General features: G+C 37.0%; 1 protein-coding gene and 1 long non-coding RNA gene across 3 annotated transcripts in view; one reads left to right on the top strand and one right to left on the bottom strand.

The window, feature by feature from the left end:
- LOC146002086 (ATP-dependent RNA helicase vasa-like) overlaps positions 1-16861 on the bottom strand; it is a 35978-nt gene extending 19117 nt beyond the window's left edge. Inside the window, exons 1-5 of one of the 2 annotated variants that reach the window (XM_083139813.1) lie at positions 16767-16861; positions 12793-12862; positions 6054-6501; positions 1829-1962; positions 965-1150 (exon numbers count right to left, since the gene is read on the bottom strand). In XM_083139813.1, coding sequence (XP_082995939.1) covers positions 965-1150; positions 1829-1962; positions 6054-6501; positions 12793-12852 — 828 coding nt within the window. In that variant the 5' untranslated portion in view covers positions 12853-12862; positions 16767-16861. Of the gene's footprint in view, positions 1-964; positions 1151-1828; positions 1970-6053; positions 6502-12792; positions 12863-16766 lie in introns of both variants that reach the window. The other variant, XM_083139806.1, reaches the window with a different exon arrangement.
- A 325-nt stretch (positions 16862-17186) lies between these two features.
- LOC146002102 (uncharacterized) overlaps positions 17187-17619 on the top strand; it is a 39720-nt gene continuing 39287 nt past the window's right edge. Inside the window, exon 1 of the long non-coding RNA XR_014443673.1 lies at positions 17187-17425. This is a non-coding gene — a long non-coding RNA (uncharacterized LOC146002102). The remainder of the gene's footprint in view (positions 17426-17619) is intronic.

The raw sequence follows: 17619 nt of genomic DNA, 5'->3' as shown, positions 1-17619 counted from the left end.
AATTACAAAATAGGAAACAAAACAACTTTGGTTCACTAAATGGTATTCTATAAAAATATTTAAAAAAACTAAACTTATTTTACTTATGATTAGTGAGTATATACTATTTACAAACAACGTTTCAGGAATCAACTGTTCCCTTTATCAGGTTTCTTCTTGACTAGCGAGATTGCTTCATAGCCACGTCAAATTCAATTAAAAACAAGGAAAAATTCGATTTGACTGGCTATGAAGCGATCTCGCTAGTCAAGAAGGAACCTGATGAAGGGAACAGTTGATTCCTGAAACATTGTTTGGAAATAGTACATACTCACTAATCATAAGTAAAATAAGTTTAGTATTTTTTAAATATATTTTTTTAGAATACTTGTTTTTCTGTAATTGTGAGTAATTCGCACACCCAAAAGAAATGGTGTAATGTAGTTACCATAAAATATCAAATTTAGAAATCTATTAAAACAGTATTTCTAAACTTTTGCAGACTGATTTACACTGATTATATCTACCCCTAGGTCCTAGGTTGAATGTAAAACAAAAGTACTTCACCTAACCAATAAATATTTGAAGTCAAATGAAACTAGACATATCATAGGCATTAAATTAAGTTATATAGATAAAAAATAACACCAATAGTTGTATTTTCTCCTCAGGCCAGAGTAAAAGTACAGTGAACTGTATGTAAAATGGAGTGAAGTAAAGATAGGAAATATTTTACTCATTGACGGAAAAAAAATTATTCTGAAACAATTGTTGGGGATACACAATATGTTATCTAGGATTTCATTATTCTCCCCAATTGTTAAAATTCTTTTTCATACATTATCCAAAATCAATTGTCAACTGACACACTCAAAATTATGAAATTACATGAGATTTTTCAGAAAAGGTTCCTAATTTTGTCAGTTTTGAGACTTATCCTACTGTGTACAATACCTCTCATCAACACACAAAGCAAAAAACTTACAGTCTTTCCAGATCCAGTCTGTGCACATGCCATCAAATCCCGTCCTGACATGATGATAGGTATAGCATGCTTCTGGACTGGAGTAGGTGTTGCATACTTAGATTTTTTTACGTTGTCAAGTACAAGTGGTCTTAAACCGGAAGATTCAAAGCTGCTGATTGGCTCTGGAACATTTTCACCGGTCACCTATGAAAAATGGGGAATATGCTTAATGATGAATTCTGTATTTACTTACTTTCAGTGCATCCATGTTCATATATATCTGAACTGAGAACACCTTTTTCTTTATGCACCATGGACTTACGAGAAAAAAATCATAATGTTCAAAGGATTATTCTAAAACAGTAATGAGCCAGCCAGATGCATCCCTCTCCTACCGTGAAATCTGGACTGTAACTGTACAGTAATGTAAAGTAGTTTATACTGAAAAACCTTGTATCTTCAAAACACTTAAAATAAGGAAAAAAAAATCTAGCAAGTTCTGTCACACACACACACTTTGTATACAAAATAAAACCAAATATGCACATTTATGGACAAAGTTGCCAAATTAAGCAAAGAAAAATGTAGTAATTAATAATATATTTTCAAAAATATGGCACAAGAAAAATAATTTGTGAAATACACATTTTCAATAACATGCATCTGCATATAACTGAATTTAAATTATTTAAACTATGTGGAAAGGCATGTCACTTACGCAAACATTGTAAACAACACCTTTGTGTACAACAATTTCCCACATTGATATGAAACCATGGATAATTTTTCAGAGAATGGGAAAAACAATCCACATTGCAAAAAATTCCCCACTTCAGAATTGACAGAATTCTCAGTCAGTAGATATCCCTAGTTACTACCAACCTTTATACGTATGTTATTGTACTTGTCGAAGTTAATGCCACTAGTAATTCCTCCTTCAAACATCACACTCTCATCTTGCGATGGCTCAGGTGGGATGTAGAATTCTCTTGGTTTTTCAGGCTTCTCTTCATCTCCTGACCCCGAGAATGAATAAGCATGCACTTGACAAATAACAGTAAAGAGCTAATCACAATTAACACAAAAATAATCCAGTTTATTAAAAATATCAAGATTTTGATTCAAGTTAGCAAATGCAGTGGAACCCAGCCAAAAATTCGAAACTACTGATTAACTAATGACTGATCAATGTAATTATGGCCTACTGACAAATTGACATTTTGAAAGTGCAAATGAGATTTCACAAACATCTGCCATCCAATATCTATACAGCCATGACATACATTTTTATTGCACACAAAAATTAATATCAGTGTGAAGATATGACAACATACAACATTTTTGTACTAAACACATTTACAATTCACTGTAAACAAGGGGGCAACAGAAAAACCATGGTGGTGAATAAGAGGGGACAAAATTACCAAATCATGAGTTTTATATTTTAAGCAATTACGGGAAGTCAATGCTGAAAACTTTTCATAACAGGGTTATAATAATACAGTCAACTCTAGAATCTACGATCCCGGGTATAACGACCCTCTCGAAGTAACGACCCTTTTCCCGGGAACCGTGAAAAATTTAGAAAGATTTGGAAAAAAAAAAGTTGAAAAATTGAAGGAAATCGGCCGAAAAATGCGTCGTTTTTCCTCTACTCATTTCCTTTACGAGCGCTCTACCGCTCACAGTTAGGTCTGAACTAAAAATAGACACCACCGCACCATGCCTGAGTGATATCTAATAGCACTTGACCACTGCCCTCCCCTCCCTCAAGTGCACCAATGTCACCCCGCACCCGACTGCCGCTACCCAAAGTGCCAGGCTTGTTTTGCCACGCTTGCTCTTGGATACCCGAGAAGAGAAGATCGAATGTGCTTGGATGTTATTTTAAATCGACTTGACTTGTTTCCTTGTCCTAAGAGCTGCTGAAAACTCACAGGGGAGGGTGGGAGCAGCCCAACATGACTGCTGGACTTGCAGTCTTTGCCAATGTGTATGGCAGGTCAAGCTCTTTCATCGATAAATACACCACCTTGAGAGATAAGATCACAGGAATGTTCGAAAATACAGATGTGTGGCACCTGGAAGTCTGGCCCATCTGTCCAGCTCTGACCTAGAGTTCAGCAGGTTCCCGTGAGTGAGCAACTTTTGGCCTTGTAGCCGACAACTTCCGGTAACCGCTTTCATTCAAAACGTGTTCTTTGTTCCCTGCAACACTTCATAAAAAAGCGAAACTGTTCGAGATAATCAAAACCACATAGGTGAAATAAAGATCGTCAACCCGCTTAATGCGTTGTCATCCAGGTTTGCACAAAAGTTTACTTCGATCTTATGTGCATCATAACTCGTTTCCCACTTCATACGTTTTCCTAATTGTGTCGATGTCGTAATATCTGCCAAATATATGTTAAACGACTGACTTCTCCCTCTTTTCCTGTCAACAAACGTATGGGGGGGGGGGGGGGGCGCGATGCAGATTGTTTCAGCCAGGATTTTCTTGCTGATGCGGGCTGATTACAGGCGAGGGTGGAAAAGGAACCACCCCTCTTCCTTTCCTTTGACGTCTAAAATGGGGCAACAAGTTCTGGTTATATTCTTGAAAACGAACAAAAACCATAGAAGAAGTAAAAAAAAAGTGACCCTCTACCCTTTCCCCAGCTCATTCTCCGCCACTGGTGTGCACGGCAATGTTGATAATTGCAGATTTCAGTTTTTATTTATTTATTTATTATTATTTTTTAATGCTGTTGTCTGCATAGGAAATATTGCCCGTATTATTGTCTGTTGCATGGTAAAATGTAAAGCAAGGGTCATTTCTTTCTTCTTTACACTGCTGTTAAAAGTTCCATCTTCGACAGTTGTTATCTTTAAAATGCTGGGACTTTTCTCTTCCGCCACCTGTTGCTCGAACTTGTTTTTACGATGCAGCTGGCGCCAGTGTTTTGTCTAGCGTCTGCAAAGCTCTTGCTTGCCGATAACAGCGATGACTCATCCAGCGCTAAGGCAAAAGTTATTGTTTTGAATCTCCAAAAGCTGTTTTGATTTGACGATAACAAAATTCGATCTCCAGAAAGGAAAAGAGTTAAAATAACTTCATGTTCTGCACCTTCTGATAAGCAAATCTGTAAATTTAATTTGTATCGGCTTTTCTTCAGAACCATTCATGTGGAGGAAAACAAAGTGTGTTCAATGCAGGAATGGTCGCTGAGACTGATTAAAAAGACATTATTCAAGAGGAAAACGTTTGGAAGGGTGGGTGTTTGACATCGAGAATACTCCTAAATCCAACATTAAATCGTCCATTAACTTGAGAGTAAATAACGATCTACCATTTTGATATGTAAAAATGCGTAGTTTCATAAAGCTTGTTTTCAGTTCATTTTATGCTGATGGGCTAATCGGGACTAAATATACAGTTTAAAGAGAAATTCAATTCCAAACCCGAATGATTATCGACTGCCACCCTGTTTAATGACTTGTCCTAGAATACGCATTGGGTGAAAACAGATCGCAAGTTGCGTGTTTCCTTTTTCACACTGGATTACAATGCAAGTCAAGGAAGGAGTTTGAACTGCTCCCTTGAATGGGGAAGGAGGGTGAATGAAGTTGGTTGAAGCAAAGAAAAGTGACTTTTTTTACGATGTATTTTACACAGCCGAACCAGAACGAAAATTACAGCCCTGCCTTTATTTTTTTTTTGTCTGGTACCTAGAGAGGTTGTGTTGTTTCTCCCGAGAGATCTAATCTTACCAGTTAATCTTGTAACAGACAATGCTCCAGTAAACCCGTATAAAATCCAACATTCATTCTGCCCGATTATCTCCCGACTTTTGCTGGCACCAGTCTGACTGGTGTCAAGATTCTTCGAGTTTCACTTGCAATAAGCGAGAGATTGTTTTCCTTTCCATTGGCCTCCGTGCAAACGGGTTTCTCATGAACTAGAATTGTAAGAATTTCCTGGAAAAGCAACGACTGTGCACAATTGAAATAAAGAAACATTATTTTAAATTCTCTTTTGTGAAAACTTTTTCATGTTCTATTTTCCTTCTCACAACACGCATCCTGTGCATAACAGGTTGTATAACTACCAGGATAAAGGGTGTTACCATCTCCTAGGCATCTTTGTGTCCGTTTGAGCTCCGTTTAAGCTTCAAATTGGTGCAAATTCCAATAACGACCCCTTCGAAATACCAACACTTTACCCGGGAACTGAGAAAGGTCGTTGAATCGAGAGTTGACTGTAGTTATTACTGGATTAGGACATGTCATTTAGGTGAACTGAAAAGTTACCACAAAAAATGAAGTAGCAGTCTCAGTAAAATGAGACAATTTTCTACCCCTGCATGTACAGCAAGATCCAGTTATGTTTAGATTCTTAGGAGTAAAATTTCCTCTTACATACGCTCCTTTCAGCTGCATATTTATGCTGACTAAGAAGAAAGGAAATGTACAAAATTGGATCAGGTTTCTCACATTTCAGCACTTTTGATGCAGGACTAATGAGAGATTACATCTGTGGAAAAGTGTGGCAACCACCTTTCCCTGAATCAGAACAACCACATTACTTTCTCACATCGAACATTCAATTCTATGCTGGGAACTCTAGGCCTGCCCTTCCCCTACTCTTTTGGAGGTCCGTCGCTAGCTTTTAGAACAGATCTACAACACACTGTTTTGTTAAAAAATGCATTACACCTTTGTTTTTAGCTCAAAATCATTGAGCTAAACACAAAGGTGTAACGCATTTTTTAACAAAACCTTTAAGTTCAAGTTTGCAAAGAGCACCTTCTGTTGCCATGATTGACACAATCAGTGGCTGGAACTGAACACTTTCAAGCACCACGCAGATGGCAGTAAGAGGCCATATCCAAGAAAACAGAAAAAAAATATTGATTGCACAGAAACATATATATTGTACTACATGGAAGGGAAAAATTCTCCACGAAACATGCGGTTCAGTAATCACTACAATGAGGAAGTATGTGCGGACATACAAGCAAAAAATGCACATGTTTAACAATTGATTTGGAATTCAACAATCACAAATTGGACTGTAGATGTCTTTACATTTCTGATAAAAAAAATATTTCAATATGATTAAACTTACCAAACTTTCTGTCCTCTTCATTGTCACCATCATTATCTCTGTCTCCAAAGTTTCTTCTTCCTCCTCCTCTGCCACCACGGTCACCAAATCCTCCTCTGCCTCCACGGTCGCCAAATCCTCCTCTGCCTCCACGGTCACCAAATCCTCCTCTGCCTCCACGGTCACCAAATCCTCCTCGGCCACCTCTTCCGCCTCGTCTGTCAGAAAACGAGCCTCTGTCATTGTCACCATTTTCATCATTGTTCCTTCTATTGTTGAAACCACCTCCGTATCCGCCCTTCCGGGGAGAGGAGCTGCCATAATCATTTCCACTGGGTGTCTCGTCCCATCCATCATCCTCGTTTTTGGTCTGGGGTGCAAAAGAGGACTTTTGAAGTGAGCCAAATTTAGGTTCAACTGGCACGAACCCTCTGCCTCGTCCCCATGAGGTACCCTCATCAATCAAATTCTGAAATTAAATGGAATTATTTAAAACTGAATTAAAGATCTCTTATCTAAAGAAAACATTTGCTTATGGACTACATAAATTCTATAAAACTTTGCCCTGGTCTAGAGCTAAAATTCCCTCCTGTGGACAAAATAAAAAAAATCCCTTTTCGACCTTACAATTCCTTGTTTACCAAAACCAAGAAATGCAAAATTAAAATAGAAAAGAAATGGTCACTAATTTTAGAATTTGTCCAGAACCAGTGATGTGCCATAGACTAACTATATGTCTACATGTGTTGTCTATGCGTAATCTACAAGAAGATTACATAGTCTACTGTAGACAATGTAAACAGGGAAGAAAGAAATCCCAGTGCTGTTTAAAAGATAAAGTATTCTTATCTTCAAACACATCATAATTGTGCCTATAACCAACTTAAGACCATCCAACGTGATCAGTTATCAAATTTTCAACAAGAAAGAAGAAGACTTCTAGGGAAAAAAAGTGAAAACTGACATCTTTTATACAGACAAAAAGGAAGTCTAGAATTTTTTTTTGTCTACTTACTGCACAGCAAAGCGCATCTGTCTTGTTGCGCATCAATTGTTGTTTATGTGTACACACACATCACTGTCCAGAACTTCTGATGGAGGAGGGCGTAAGTACAATTTTAGGAGGATGTAAAGGGAAATTTAGCACCAAATTTAGGTCTGAATAAACTTAAAGATGAATTGTGGGGGAAAAAAAATAATGGCTGTGTTATTTAGAGCTGAATAAATCACAGACTACATAGCTAATTTATTTACTTCACATCAGATGTTATATTTGCAATATTTGATATTTGCTTTATTTCAATCATTGCTGTTAATTAATCTTTTAACTTTAATGTTGTTACACTTTTTAACTCTATTCTGATCAGCTGAGTTTGAATTGAAACTAAAGGCAATATTTCAGGTGTTTATGCAGCACTGCAATAGAAAGGGAAAAAGCAAGCAAGCATTATTGCATGTCAAATGTCACAGTTTCTTGCAATTTTAAATCTCTCTCTTCTGTACCTCTTGGATCTAAAATTTCCCATTCTGGGAACATCACCACTTTACTTGTACACTTCTGTTCATAAAAGTGGCACTCTTGTTTGAGTTGAACAGCTTCATAGGCAATTGTGTCTGGCAGTACAGCCGAAACAAATGTTCGGAATGTAGCAGTGAAGCTTAGAATCAAAAATTTTAACCTCACACGAGGAATTTTGTCTCTCTCAGACTCAAAGAAAAGGGCTAATGGAAAGATTGTAGCGTAAATATTAATTAACTGGAATTTCCACATCTACAATCAACATCTTTTTTCCATCACATCTGGCAATTGCTCTTATGGTGTGAGCTTTCTTGAGTGGGTGGGTCACTCACTATCTATACGTATATAAAACAAGGGATGACTGAGCACATGAATATTAACGGCGGTGTGATTTATCACCCAACAATTTTCAATTCTTGCACTTGTAAATATCGAGGCTTAGCAGCAACTAAAGAAATCTAAATTCCAAGTAGTCTCGAGTAATAGTTTCAATACATATTTCCTTATTGTCACGTGAACAATAACAAAGTTTCAGGCTGCAATTGGTGTGATGACAATAAATTACATTATGTACAGGGCTCGAAAAATCAGTCACCAGGTTTCCATGGCAACTAAAATTTTCAGCCTGGCGACTGATTTTTTGCTGTAATATTGCCGTTCTTTTAAGTTTGCATGTACGAAATTTGGAGATTCTAAGTTCAAATTGCAGTACAGTGTAAGTTAGAAAATGATTTTTTGTAAAACTCAATATGCTGACCAAAGCAGAAATTTATTTTATTTTAAAACAAACTACACTTAGCGTTTCAACCTTCTAGCTGTGGCATTTTTGGCTACCAATAAAGCTCGTACCACTGTATAGCCTGAACAATGTAAGATATGTTGAAAATTCCAGCACTTTAGATTGAAATTTGATTTCCAACAAGTTTTACGTTTTTCCATTTTTCGCTATATGCACTAATAATGGAGCTGCCTATGAGACAGGACTTCTGAATCACCCTATATTTCTAATGTCTGGGATTTAAACATCACTCATGTACGTTAGACTTTTACTTTTGGATATTAGGAAATTGTCGATCAAAATCAGGTATCGTACATTACACAACTCCCGATGAAATTGGCATGCCATTTTAAAATTTTGTCAATTTATTGGGTAATAGTGACAATTTTTTTGAAAGAAAAATAAAATTAAATTAAAACGCACAGTTTTGAGAAAATGGCTACCAAAGTTTTCTCTACATTACCTTCAATTCTTCCTTTACACTGACATAGGTATGCTGTATCTCATGTGAAAGAACCCTTCAAGACCTTACCAACGCAGTCACTTCTATACGTGATCTCATTGCCGAAATGAAATATTGCAATTTAAATTTAACAAGATGGAAAAAAATTGTCAAATTTTGAGTTTGCAACACTAATTTCGGAAAGACAAAAGATATGGATCTGCAATTTTGTATATTTTCCCAACTCAGATGGCCCTTTCATTATGCTGAATTTTAAATGAATCAAAAAAATGTAAGGTTGAGGACCTTGTTGATTTAAAATGGAATGACCCAAAACTAGTTGCAAGGCTAGCCTCCCCTCAGATGACCGACAGCATTCTTGCACTTATGGCAGACCATAATTTGGCTCTCTGCAGGTTTAAATCTAGCAAGTGCATCAATTCTCCAAATACAAAGAGCTTTTTCAAAACCTAAAACTGAATGGCAAATATTAATTTTAACCCAATCCACTATTTTCAAGTCACAACTAACAGGTAAGCTCAAACCTGGTTCTGAAGGAGCAGACAACATCCCATTGCACATAATAAAGCTGATACATCACTGATATTTTAAATCTTTTTCTGTGCTCAGGAATTTTTCCAGATAAGTGGATAATTGCACATGTCCCCCTCTTGCCAAAACTGACCCTGCCATGTGCACTGACAAGTTTCGCCCTATCAGCATACTCCCTGTGTTATTGAAACACTTAGAAAATATTGCTCATGATCAAATCAGCTGACATTCAAAGGAATATCTACTTTCCTTGCAGTAGGGATTTAGACAAGGACAGCACTAAAATGGCCATAAATGACACTCATAACTGACATTAGACAAGCGAAGGATTGCAGACAGGTGTCTGTTTTAGTTTTATTAGACTATACAAAGTATTTCCAGTAACTAACATATATCCATTGGCAAGCAAAAAAAATATATATATTTTTAAAACGCTACCCCCTCTGCAATAGATTGGGTCAAATCCTACTTAACTGAACATAAACGAAGGGTGGTTTATGATGAAAGTATTCTGCACTATCAGAGACCGCTTTGGCATTCCGCAAGGAAGTGTACTATGACCTTTATTATTTTCTTTATACATAACGACCTGCCAAACATCTTAAAACACTGTCGTTACCATCTGTATGTCGAAGACGCCCAGTTATACTATTACACACACCCTCATTATGTAAAATGATTGTATTTAAAAAGTTAATTACAGAGAAGATTGTTAATTGGTTGCAAAACAATGGGACATACATTAATTATAATAAATCACAAGCTATTTTTATTGTCTGTGATCAACTGAAATGTTATATAATTTTAACCTTCCATTCTATTATTGGATTAAAAATCATTAGCAAAAAGGGGAGAAGTATGAAAGAAAGAGGAACCGAAGGGGCACAGAGGATGGGCAGGAAAGTGCAGAGAAGACTGTACGTGAATACTAGAGATGGGACTCCCAATTAAACAAACAACCACCAGCAGAACCACATAAAAACGAGTTAAATCAAAATTTAGCTTATTCAATTCTGCATTAAGCTGTGGTAACCCAATTCTTTTTCGAGTATGCCTTCAATTTTTTATTGTCATGGGGAAGGAAAAAATGACAGTTAATTTTCCAAATAACCGGTCTCTTTGAAATTCTATAATCATACCCATTATCATCCTCAATTCACTGCGAAACCTATTTTACACACATTTTTATTCAACGGCTCAAAGATGCATGTTCAATGTGGCATCACCGCTCGCAGTTTCCACGGTTTAACAGACAGCACATGCAATGTTGTCACATTCAAAGAACAATTTTACTCCGTTGAATAAAAATCTGTATAAAATTGGTTTCACAATGTGAATTGACAATGAAAATGGGTTTTAAAAACAGATGCAAAGAGCTAGTGACTAGTCCTTCTACCCCCCCCCCCTCCTGCACACCATGGGTGTGAGGTATTCAGACATGGACTGCTAATATGTCACTTAACATAATATGAGCATGCATCCAATACCTGATCATGCAATTTGAGGCCTTCAACATTTTTTGCCAATCTCAATACATGGTGAAAATAGGGAGCAATTTTACAATTCCCCGATTTCGTTCATATTTCGCATTCTTAATGATTTTGGGGTCCTGATCACGAATCTGCAATTAATATTTGGGGGTCACGTGTAGAAATTAAAAAGAAAAGGAGTCTGTGATAGCAACCGACAATGCAAAATTGCTCATTATTTAAGTGTATTCAATACCTAAAGAACGAAATTACGACCCCAAATTATAACTATGTTTGCCTAACCTAACCGAACTGAATCTAATCTTATTGTGAATGGTTTGGGGGGCTATGCGTGAATGGTGTGTGGGACACCGTAAAAAAATTCAGTTCTGTAGCACTGGAGGGACAACAAAATCGTGATCAAGTGTCCTTACATATTGAATATGCGAAATATGAACAAATTGCATGTATTATTAATATGTACCCAACTAAAATTTACTAACAAAAACTTATGAAAGAAAGAACTTTTATTTCCTACATTCAAAGTCGCCATCTTCCTTACACCTCACAGGTTACTAACTTCCGCCATTCTTCCGTGAAGTTTCCATGATTGTAAATGGAGAACGGTAATTGAAAAACTTATTTTACAACTTCTACACATCAAAAAACAATTTCAACATGTTACCCTCACATATTAACCTCTGATACTTCATCGGGACTACGTATTTTGTGAGTATAAGAAGTGGGATAGAAATTACATTTATTTTTTTCAGTATTAGAAACAAAATCTTCCGGTAAGTAATGAGCAATCGTGCATTGTTGGTTGCGATCAAGGACCTTTTTTTTCCGAATTTCTACACGTGACCCCCAAATATTAACTGCAGATTCGTGATTAGGAGCCCAAAATGATTGAGTATCAGGTATTGTAAAATCTAACCGAAAATAGTCTCACGTGTCTTTCTCAGAAACTTGTGAAAATAGTCGCATATGCTATTCTCAAAACCTGGTGAAAATAGTCATGGCCAAATTTCGGGTCCATGTTGAAAACTTACACCCTCGATTTTGCAGGTGTGTATATATATATATATAAATAAAGAGTATGTTCTGCTAATTGTGAATAATAAAATTCTGGAGCGCAGAAATAAGTATTTACGACTGTAAAGACGTTTGAAGTTGCGAGGTGGTTGCTGTGTTGAAATTTCCCACAGATTCAGGGGTCCGCCCCTGGAGTAATTAAGCTACCACATCCGCACCGGCTACCTGCTTTTCTATAGAGAGTCCCTTTTGAAGGTATGTTAGAAACTGGCCGGAGCCAATTGCCCCTAATACTATTCTTTCGCACACACACATTTAGGTACCAAAGAAATAAGGCTAAAATTAAACCTCAAAAGGTAACTTACCTCTTTATTTCAATTGCCGGCCGAATTGCGGGTCTAAGTTAATTTGAAAGTCCAAAAGAGAAGTCAGTTGTACGTCAAAAGACTTTGATGTACTTTTCCCGCAAGTCATTTCTGGCCCACAGTTGCGAAGAGAAATGTGCACGATGTTCCACAAGATAACGTATTTACACACGCTGAGGATACCGTTCAACAATATGTTGAATGATATTCCTCATCGCCGTTTTCCATGCCTGTCAAACCAAACTCATCCAGATACTCCTCCAAAAAATTGCACAAATTATCCCATTGCAGCTTGTAACATTAATCCAATATGGAATCCCTGAAAGGCCGTATAGACGCAACAAACTTCAATATCAAAAGAACTTAAGTTTCGTAGCCGTAGATGTAAAAAAAATACCTTCCGCGCTATTTAGGAACACCCTTTGTTACAAGAAACTTACTTATTTGACGAAAACATTTGAAATGTTCGCGAAATTCAGGGTGTAAGATTTCTTGCACTGGAATTCCTCTTCCAAAAATTAGAACACAGAACTGTTGGATTAGCTTTAATAAATGTAACTTGAAAGCACATTTTCTCCATATATACAATGAAAAACTTACATGTCCTCCTCCAGCTGGTGTTGTCACAACAGGCCCGTCATCGTCCCAGCTATCTTCCATGGTTTTAAACCTACAAACGGGGGGAAAAAAAATCATCACCAAGGGTAAAGATTTACTATCCTTCGGACACCTCTAATTTTTTCGTTTCGTCAATTTTTGACATTCGTACTTACGTATCTCCTTCACGGAACATTCCTGAAGGTGTATTGACATTGTTTTGATGAAAGTAAGAGCAATTTTTCACATTACCAGTACTTCTTTCTCCTAGCCTTTCCGCTTGCCTCACACACAATATGGCACGTACACCTTCCTACATAATGACGTGTCGGGCTTGTCTTTCCTCGATTTTCAATTGTTATGCAGTGTTTCAACCTTCGGAACCCAAGAAATGCCAGTGAACAAAGTTCATCAGATCTATTTCTTTTTCATTTTTTTCTTGCGTTTTTTGAATCGTTTTTGGGGCTATCCATCCTGGAATAAGTGGGAAACATCTAGAAATTGCAAAATAAGCGAAAATAAGGCATTAGTTTTCGGAATGGAAACTGTATTTTCGCGATTTTTTTTGTTTCACAACCAAATATATATATTCCTGATACTACCAAGACACCAAATTTTAACTGTTTCCTAACCTAACTGAACTAACCTAACCATGCATCAATGGTTCGTGGGGCTAGCGTAAATGGTTCGAGGGGCTAGCGTCAATGGTTCGCAATTATTTCCAATTTCTAGATCCTGTTAACATGTCACCAAATTTTAACTATGTTTCCTAACCTAACCACGTGCCAATGGTTTGCAATTATTTCCAATTTCCAGATCCTTATACACGCCACCAAATTTTAACTGTGTTTCCTAACCTATGCCAATGGTTCGTGGGGCTAGTGCCAATGGGTTGTGGGGCTAGCGTCAATGGTTCACAATTATTTCCAATTTCTAGATCCTGATACTAACAGGACACCAAATTTTAACTATGTTTCCTAACCTAACCACGTGCCAATGATTCGTGGGGCTAGCGCCAATGGTTCATGCGGCTTGCGACACGCCATCCTTCTAACTCTCGTTGCAAACGCAAAAAGTTTGAAACACTGGATACCCAATGAACATGAACAAAACACAATCACGACGAGTGATGCATGAAAAATAAGACGCGTGATGGTGTATGAAGGTGTACGTGCCAAATGCTATTCTCCGTCGGAGAATTAATTTTCAACAAACAACATGAATTTCAGCTAGGATACATTCCCACATCACACAAAACACCTTCCCGATGTTCGACAATGCTACAGGAACTTATTACAGTAAGTAGTTTCTTCTGTAAAAATAAATAAATGTGTCCGAAGGATAGTAAACTAGTACCACATTTATTATTGAATGAATTAAATATGGACAAAAGGAAGAACAGTATAAGTTTTAGGTAACCATTCTTATTAAATGTTAAGTATCCCCGAAACGCCTGAAATTCCTTTATTTTCTTCTTTTTCACATTGGTACTTACGTATTCTGCATTCCTAAGGATTCTTGAAGGTGCCATTAGGTAGGGTCATGTATAGGCTACAATAGTTAAAAATTGGTTAAAAAAAATACGCGTAGCCCCACACACCATTCTCGCATAGCCCCACAAACCATTGACACATAGCCCCACAAACCATTTGCAAAAAAACCTACCTTCTTCAGTTACAAAAACACGTGTTTGGAAACACTGACCGGGATTGACTGGGATTACGTCATCACACACAGGCTACATCCACCTGGAAGTATGTGGATGCAAGAGCTTTCGTGCATCGGTCACACATTTATATCGAAAAATAGATTTACCGGCAAAATTGAATGAACGATGCAAGAAAACACTTCCCCGAACTTCCACAATTCTAAAGAAACTGCATACGGTAAGTAATTTCTCCTGTAAATTTGAAGAAATGCATTTCGGGGATACTTAAATTTTACCGTATTCGGCATTCCTTAAGGATTCTTGAAGGTGCCATTTCATTTTTTCATGCAAATCTCAATTTTCGACATATGGAGCAATCCTTGTTTGTTCGTTTTCGCTTGCGTTACACGCAATATGGCAGAGAAATCTTGGCTAGCATTGTCGATGATCAGTGGTTGTGCAGTGTTGCAACCTTCATCGAAAAATACCTACTTCTCTGTTACTGATTTTGTATTTCTTTCCAGGTTCGAAAACCCCACTAACCATTCATAATTAGCCCCAATAACCATGCAAGGAAAGGTAAGGTTAGGTTAGGTTAGGCAAAAGTTAAAATTGTCATGTTCTTGGAAAACAACTGTGTGGTTGGAAACTGACCGGGGGTTACATCATCGATCGCATACAACATTTGATTCACGTAGTGGACGGACATGGAGGCAACAGCTTTCATGCATTGGAGAGACATTTATCTTCAAAAATACATGATTTACCGGCGAAATAAATTAACCGATGGAAAAAAAAACTCCCACAACATTTCAGTTCAGTAAGTACTTTCTCCTGTAAAATTGAAGAAATATGTTTCGGGATACTTAGATTTTAGGTTGGAAACACTGCATAACCACAGCATGAGTCAAAATGTGCCCGCGGTAACACTTTACTATACCGGAGACTGATTTCTTCAAATTTACAGGAGAAAGTACTTACGCAAATCATTTTCTGCAGCATTGTTGATGTTTGGGAATGTAGTTTTGATCCATTTTAATGCGAATGCATTACGAAAATCAATTTCCGACGCGCTATTGATGCTGCCACCATTTGCTTTCTGCACGAGAGCACAATACGCGCTATTGCTGCTGCTACAAGATGACATGTTGAGCATACGTCGCGAAGTTGTTGCCGGGTGTGGAAGATGCCGTGGAATTTGTAATTCCAATGTTATCCGTATATGCTAAATTGAACGAAAGGAGTGCTAATGGAACCTAACCTAACCTTGTAGGCATACCTCGCCCCCTTGATGTTTCGTGGGGTTATGGTGAATTTTTGGGCTAATGTCAATGGTTTTTGGGAAATAAGGAACAACAGTAAGTACTCGTTAATGTAAGAAATAGACATTATTTTCGTTAGAAATTCATTATTTCACCTACAGAAATGTTCCACAATGCAGAAAAGTACGTTAGCAACGTAAAAAATTGCGAAATAAATCATTGATAAGTGTCTCCGGTATAGTGAAGTAGTACCGTGCCCGCCATATCGTGTGTTACAGAAGCGAACAAATGAGGTTAAAAAAAAAAAAGATATGTGAAACTTTTTGTTTGTTTTCGTGTAAAAAGCATAATGGCACCTTGAACTTGTTCCGCAATATACAATTGGTAAGTACGAACCATGCGAAACACAAAATACCCGATATAACGAACTGTTACCAAGTTTTGTAAGTACGAATAAATTTACCAGAATGTGATAAAAGCAAATAGCAGTCGACAAAAGTTTTAGATTTGGTCCGTTCCGAAAGAAAAAATACGGTGTAGTTAGTATAGTTAAGGGTCCTCGAAACTGTGAAATCTACCACGCACAAAAACTTCAATTAATGCTATAAAATTTACGTGGAACTCCTTTGTTCGGCTTGTGAAAGTTGGTTTCATCTCAAACTACCCGATTATCAATTGCTTTCAACTCAAACTACCAGATTATCAAGTTGCAAACCTCGCAGTTTGTCGGTTACTAGCTTACTACCGCCAAAAATTATTCAATCAAAAACAAAAAAGAAAATCTGATACCTATTGTAGAGTGGAATCAAAAGAACCTAGTAAAAATATAAATTCGAATCCTTTATAAATTATTATCAATTTGCTTCTTCAAGAAGCGTCGAACTTTATGAACATGATCACGTGCAATATTCTGTACCCTAAACTTAAATGTCACCCCTATTTAAACTTGTCCAGGAAGCTAGACACGTACACTCTACACCATGGACACAACGCGAATTTAAAGATCCATACATTGAATCTGTAACAAAAATCATCACCCTAAAATAACAATTTAACTTAAACCTTACTTTACAATCGACGTTACAGGTTTCGACAAGAACTGACTCGCGCCCTTGCCTTTTGTTCTTCTATAACACAGTTAAGCACCCACCATGTGATGTCGAATGCAGAAGCCTGCATCACCATGAGACGTTTTCTTCTTCTTATCGAAATGTCCCCATCCCCACTTTTTAGTCAGACTTGCTTGCACCAAGGATAATTGATAATTCTTCCTTGTACACTTTGCAAACTGAAGAAGCAAGTTTCACTTTTTTTAAATAAGAATACAAATACGTGTCACTAAAAATTACGGCCAGCTTTATCGCTTTTCACTCAGATTAAAGATGCGTGCTTTCAACCTTTCACAAAATGCTGTATAAAAGAAGACACATAAGCTATAAGCAGTGCATTATTTATACAACGTAATATCGATCCCTTCAAATGTTCAATTATATTTTTTAGTTGATTGAAACAACTTGAACTATAAAAGTTGTGACATTTTTTTTATAAGTAAGATGGAGTAGTTGATTCACAATTTACTACTTAGATTGCCAATTGAACACTGAACACTACGTAGAAAATCTGTGTAAACTAGTGGATTTTAGTAAAATGCCAATTGAACACTGAACACTACTTAGAAAATTGTGTAAAAGAAGAGGTTGTCTCCTGGGAGCTAATTAAACAAAGTGTAATTGGTGTTTGCATTTATTTGTCATACTCTACTATACTTCTAATAACTTTGCTACTCTACTACAGTATGTAACATTGTTATTCGTACACATAGAATTTCCGAGGGAAAAATGTCATATCTACTAGTAAATATATTCATTTTCATATGTACTTGGAAATTAATGGGTACTTATCCGATAATGCCCCCGTGGC

The sequence above is a fragment of the Lepisma saccharinum genome, chromosome 1, assembly GCF_977018435.1.
Source record: "Lepisma saccharinum chromosome 1, izLepSacc3.1, whole genome shotgun sequence".
Lineage (NCBI taxonomy): Eukaryota > Metazoa > Arthropoda > Insecta > Zygentoma > Lepismatidae > Lepisma > Lepisma saccharinum.
The sequence above is the reverse complement of the archived record's forward strand: the minus strand, read 5'-3'. Positions and strand labels throughout refer to the sequence as shown.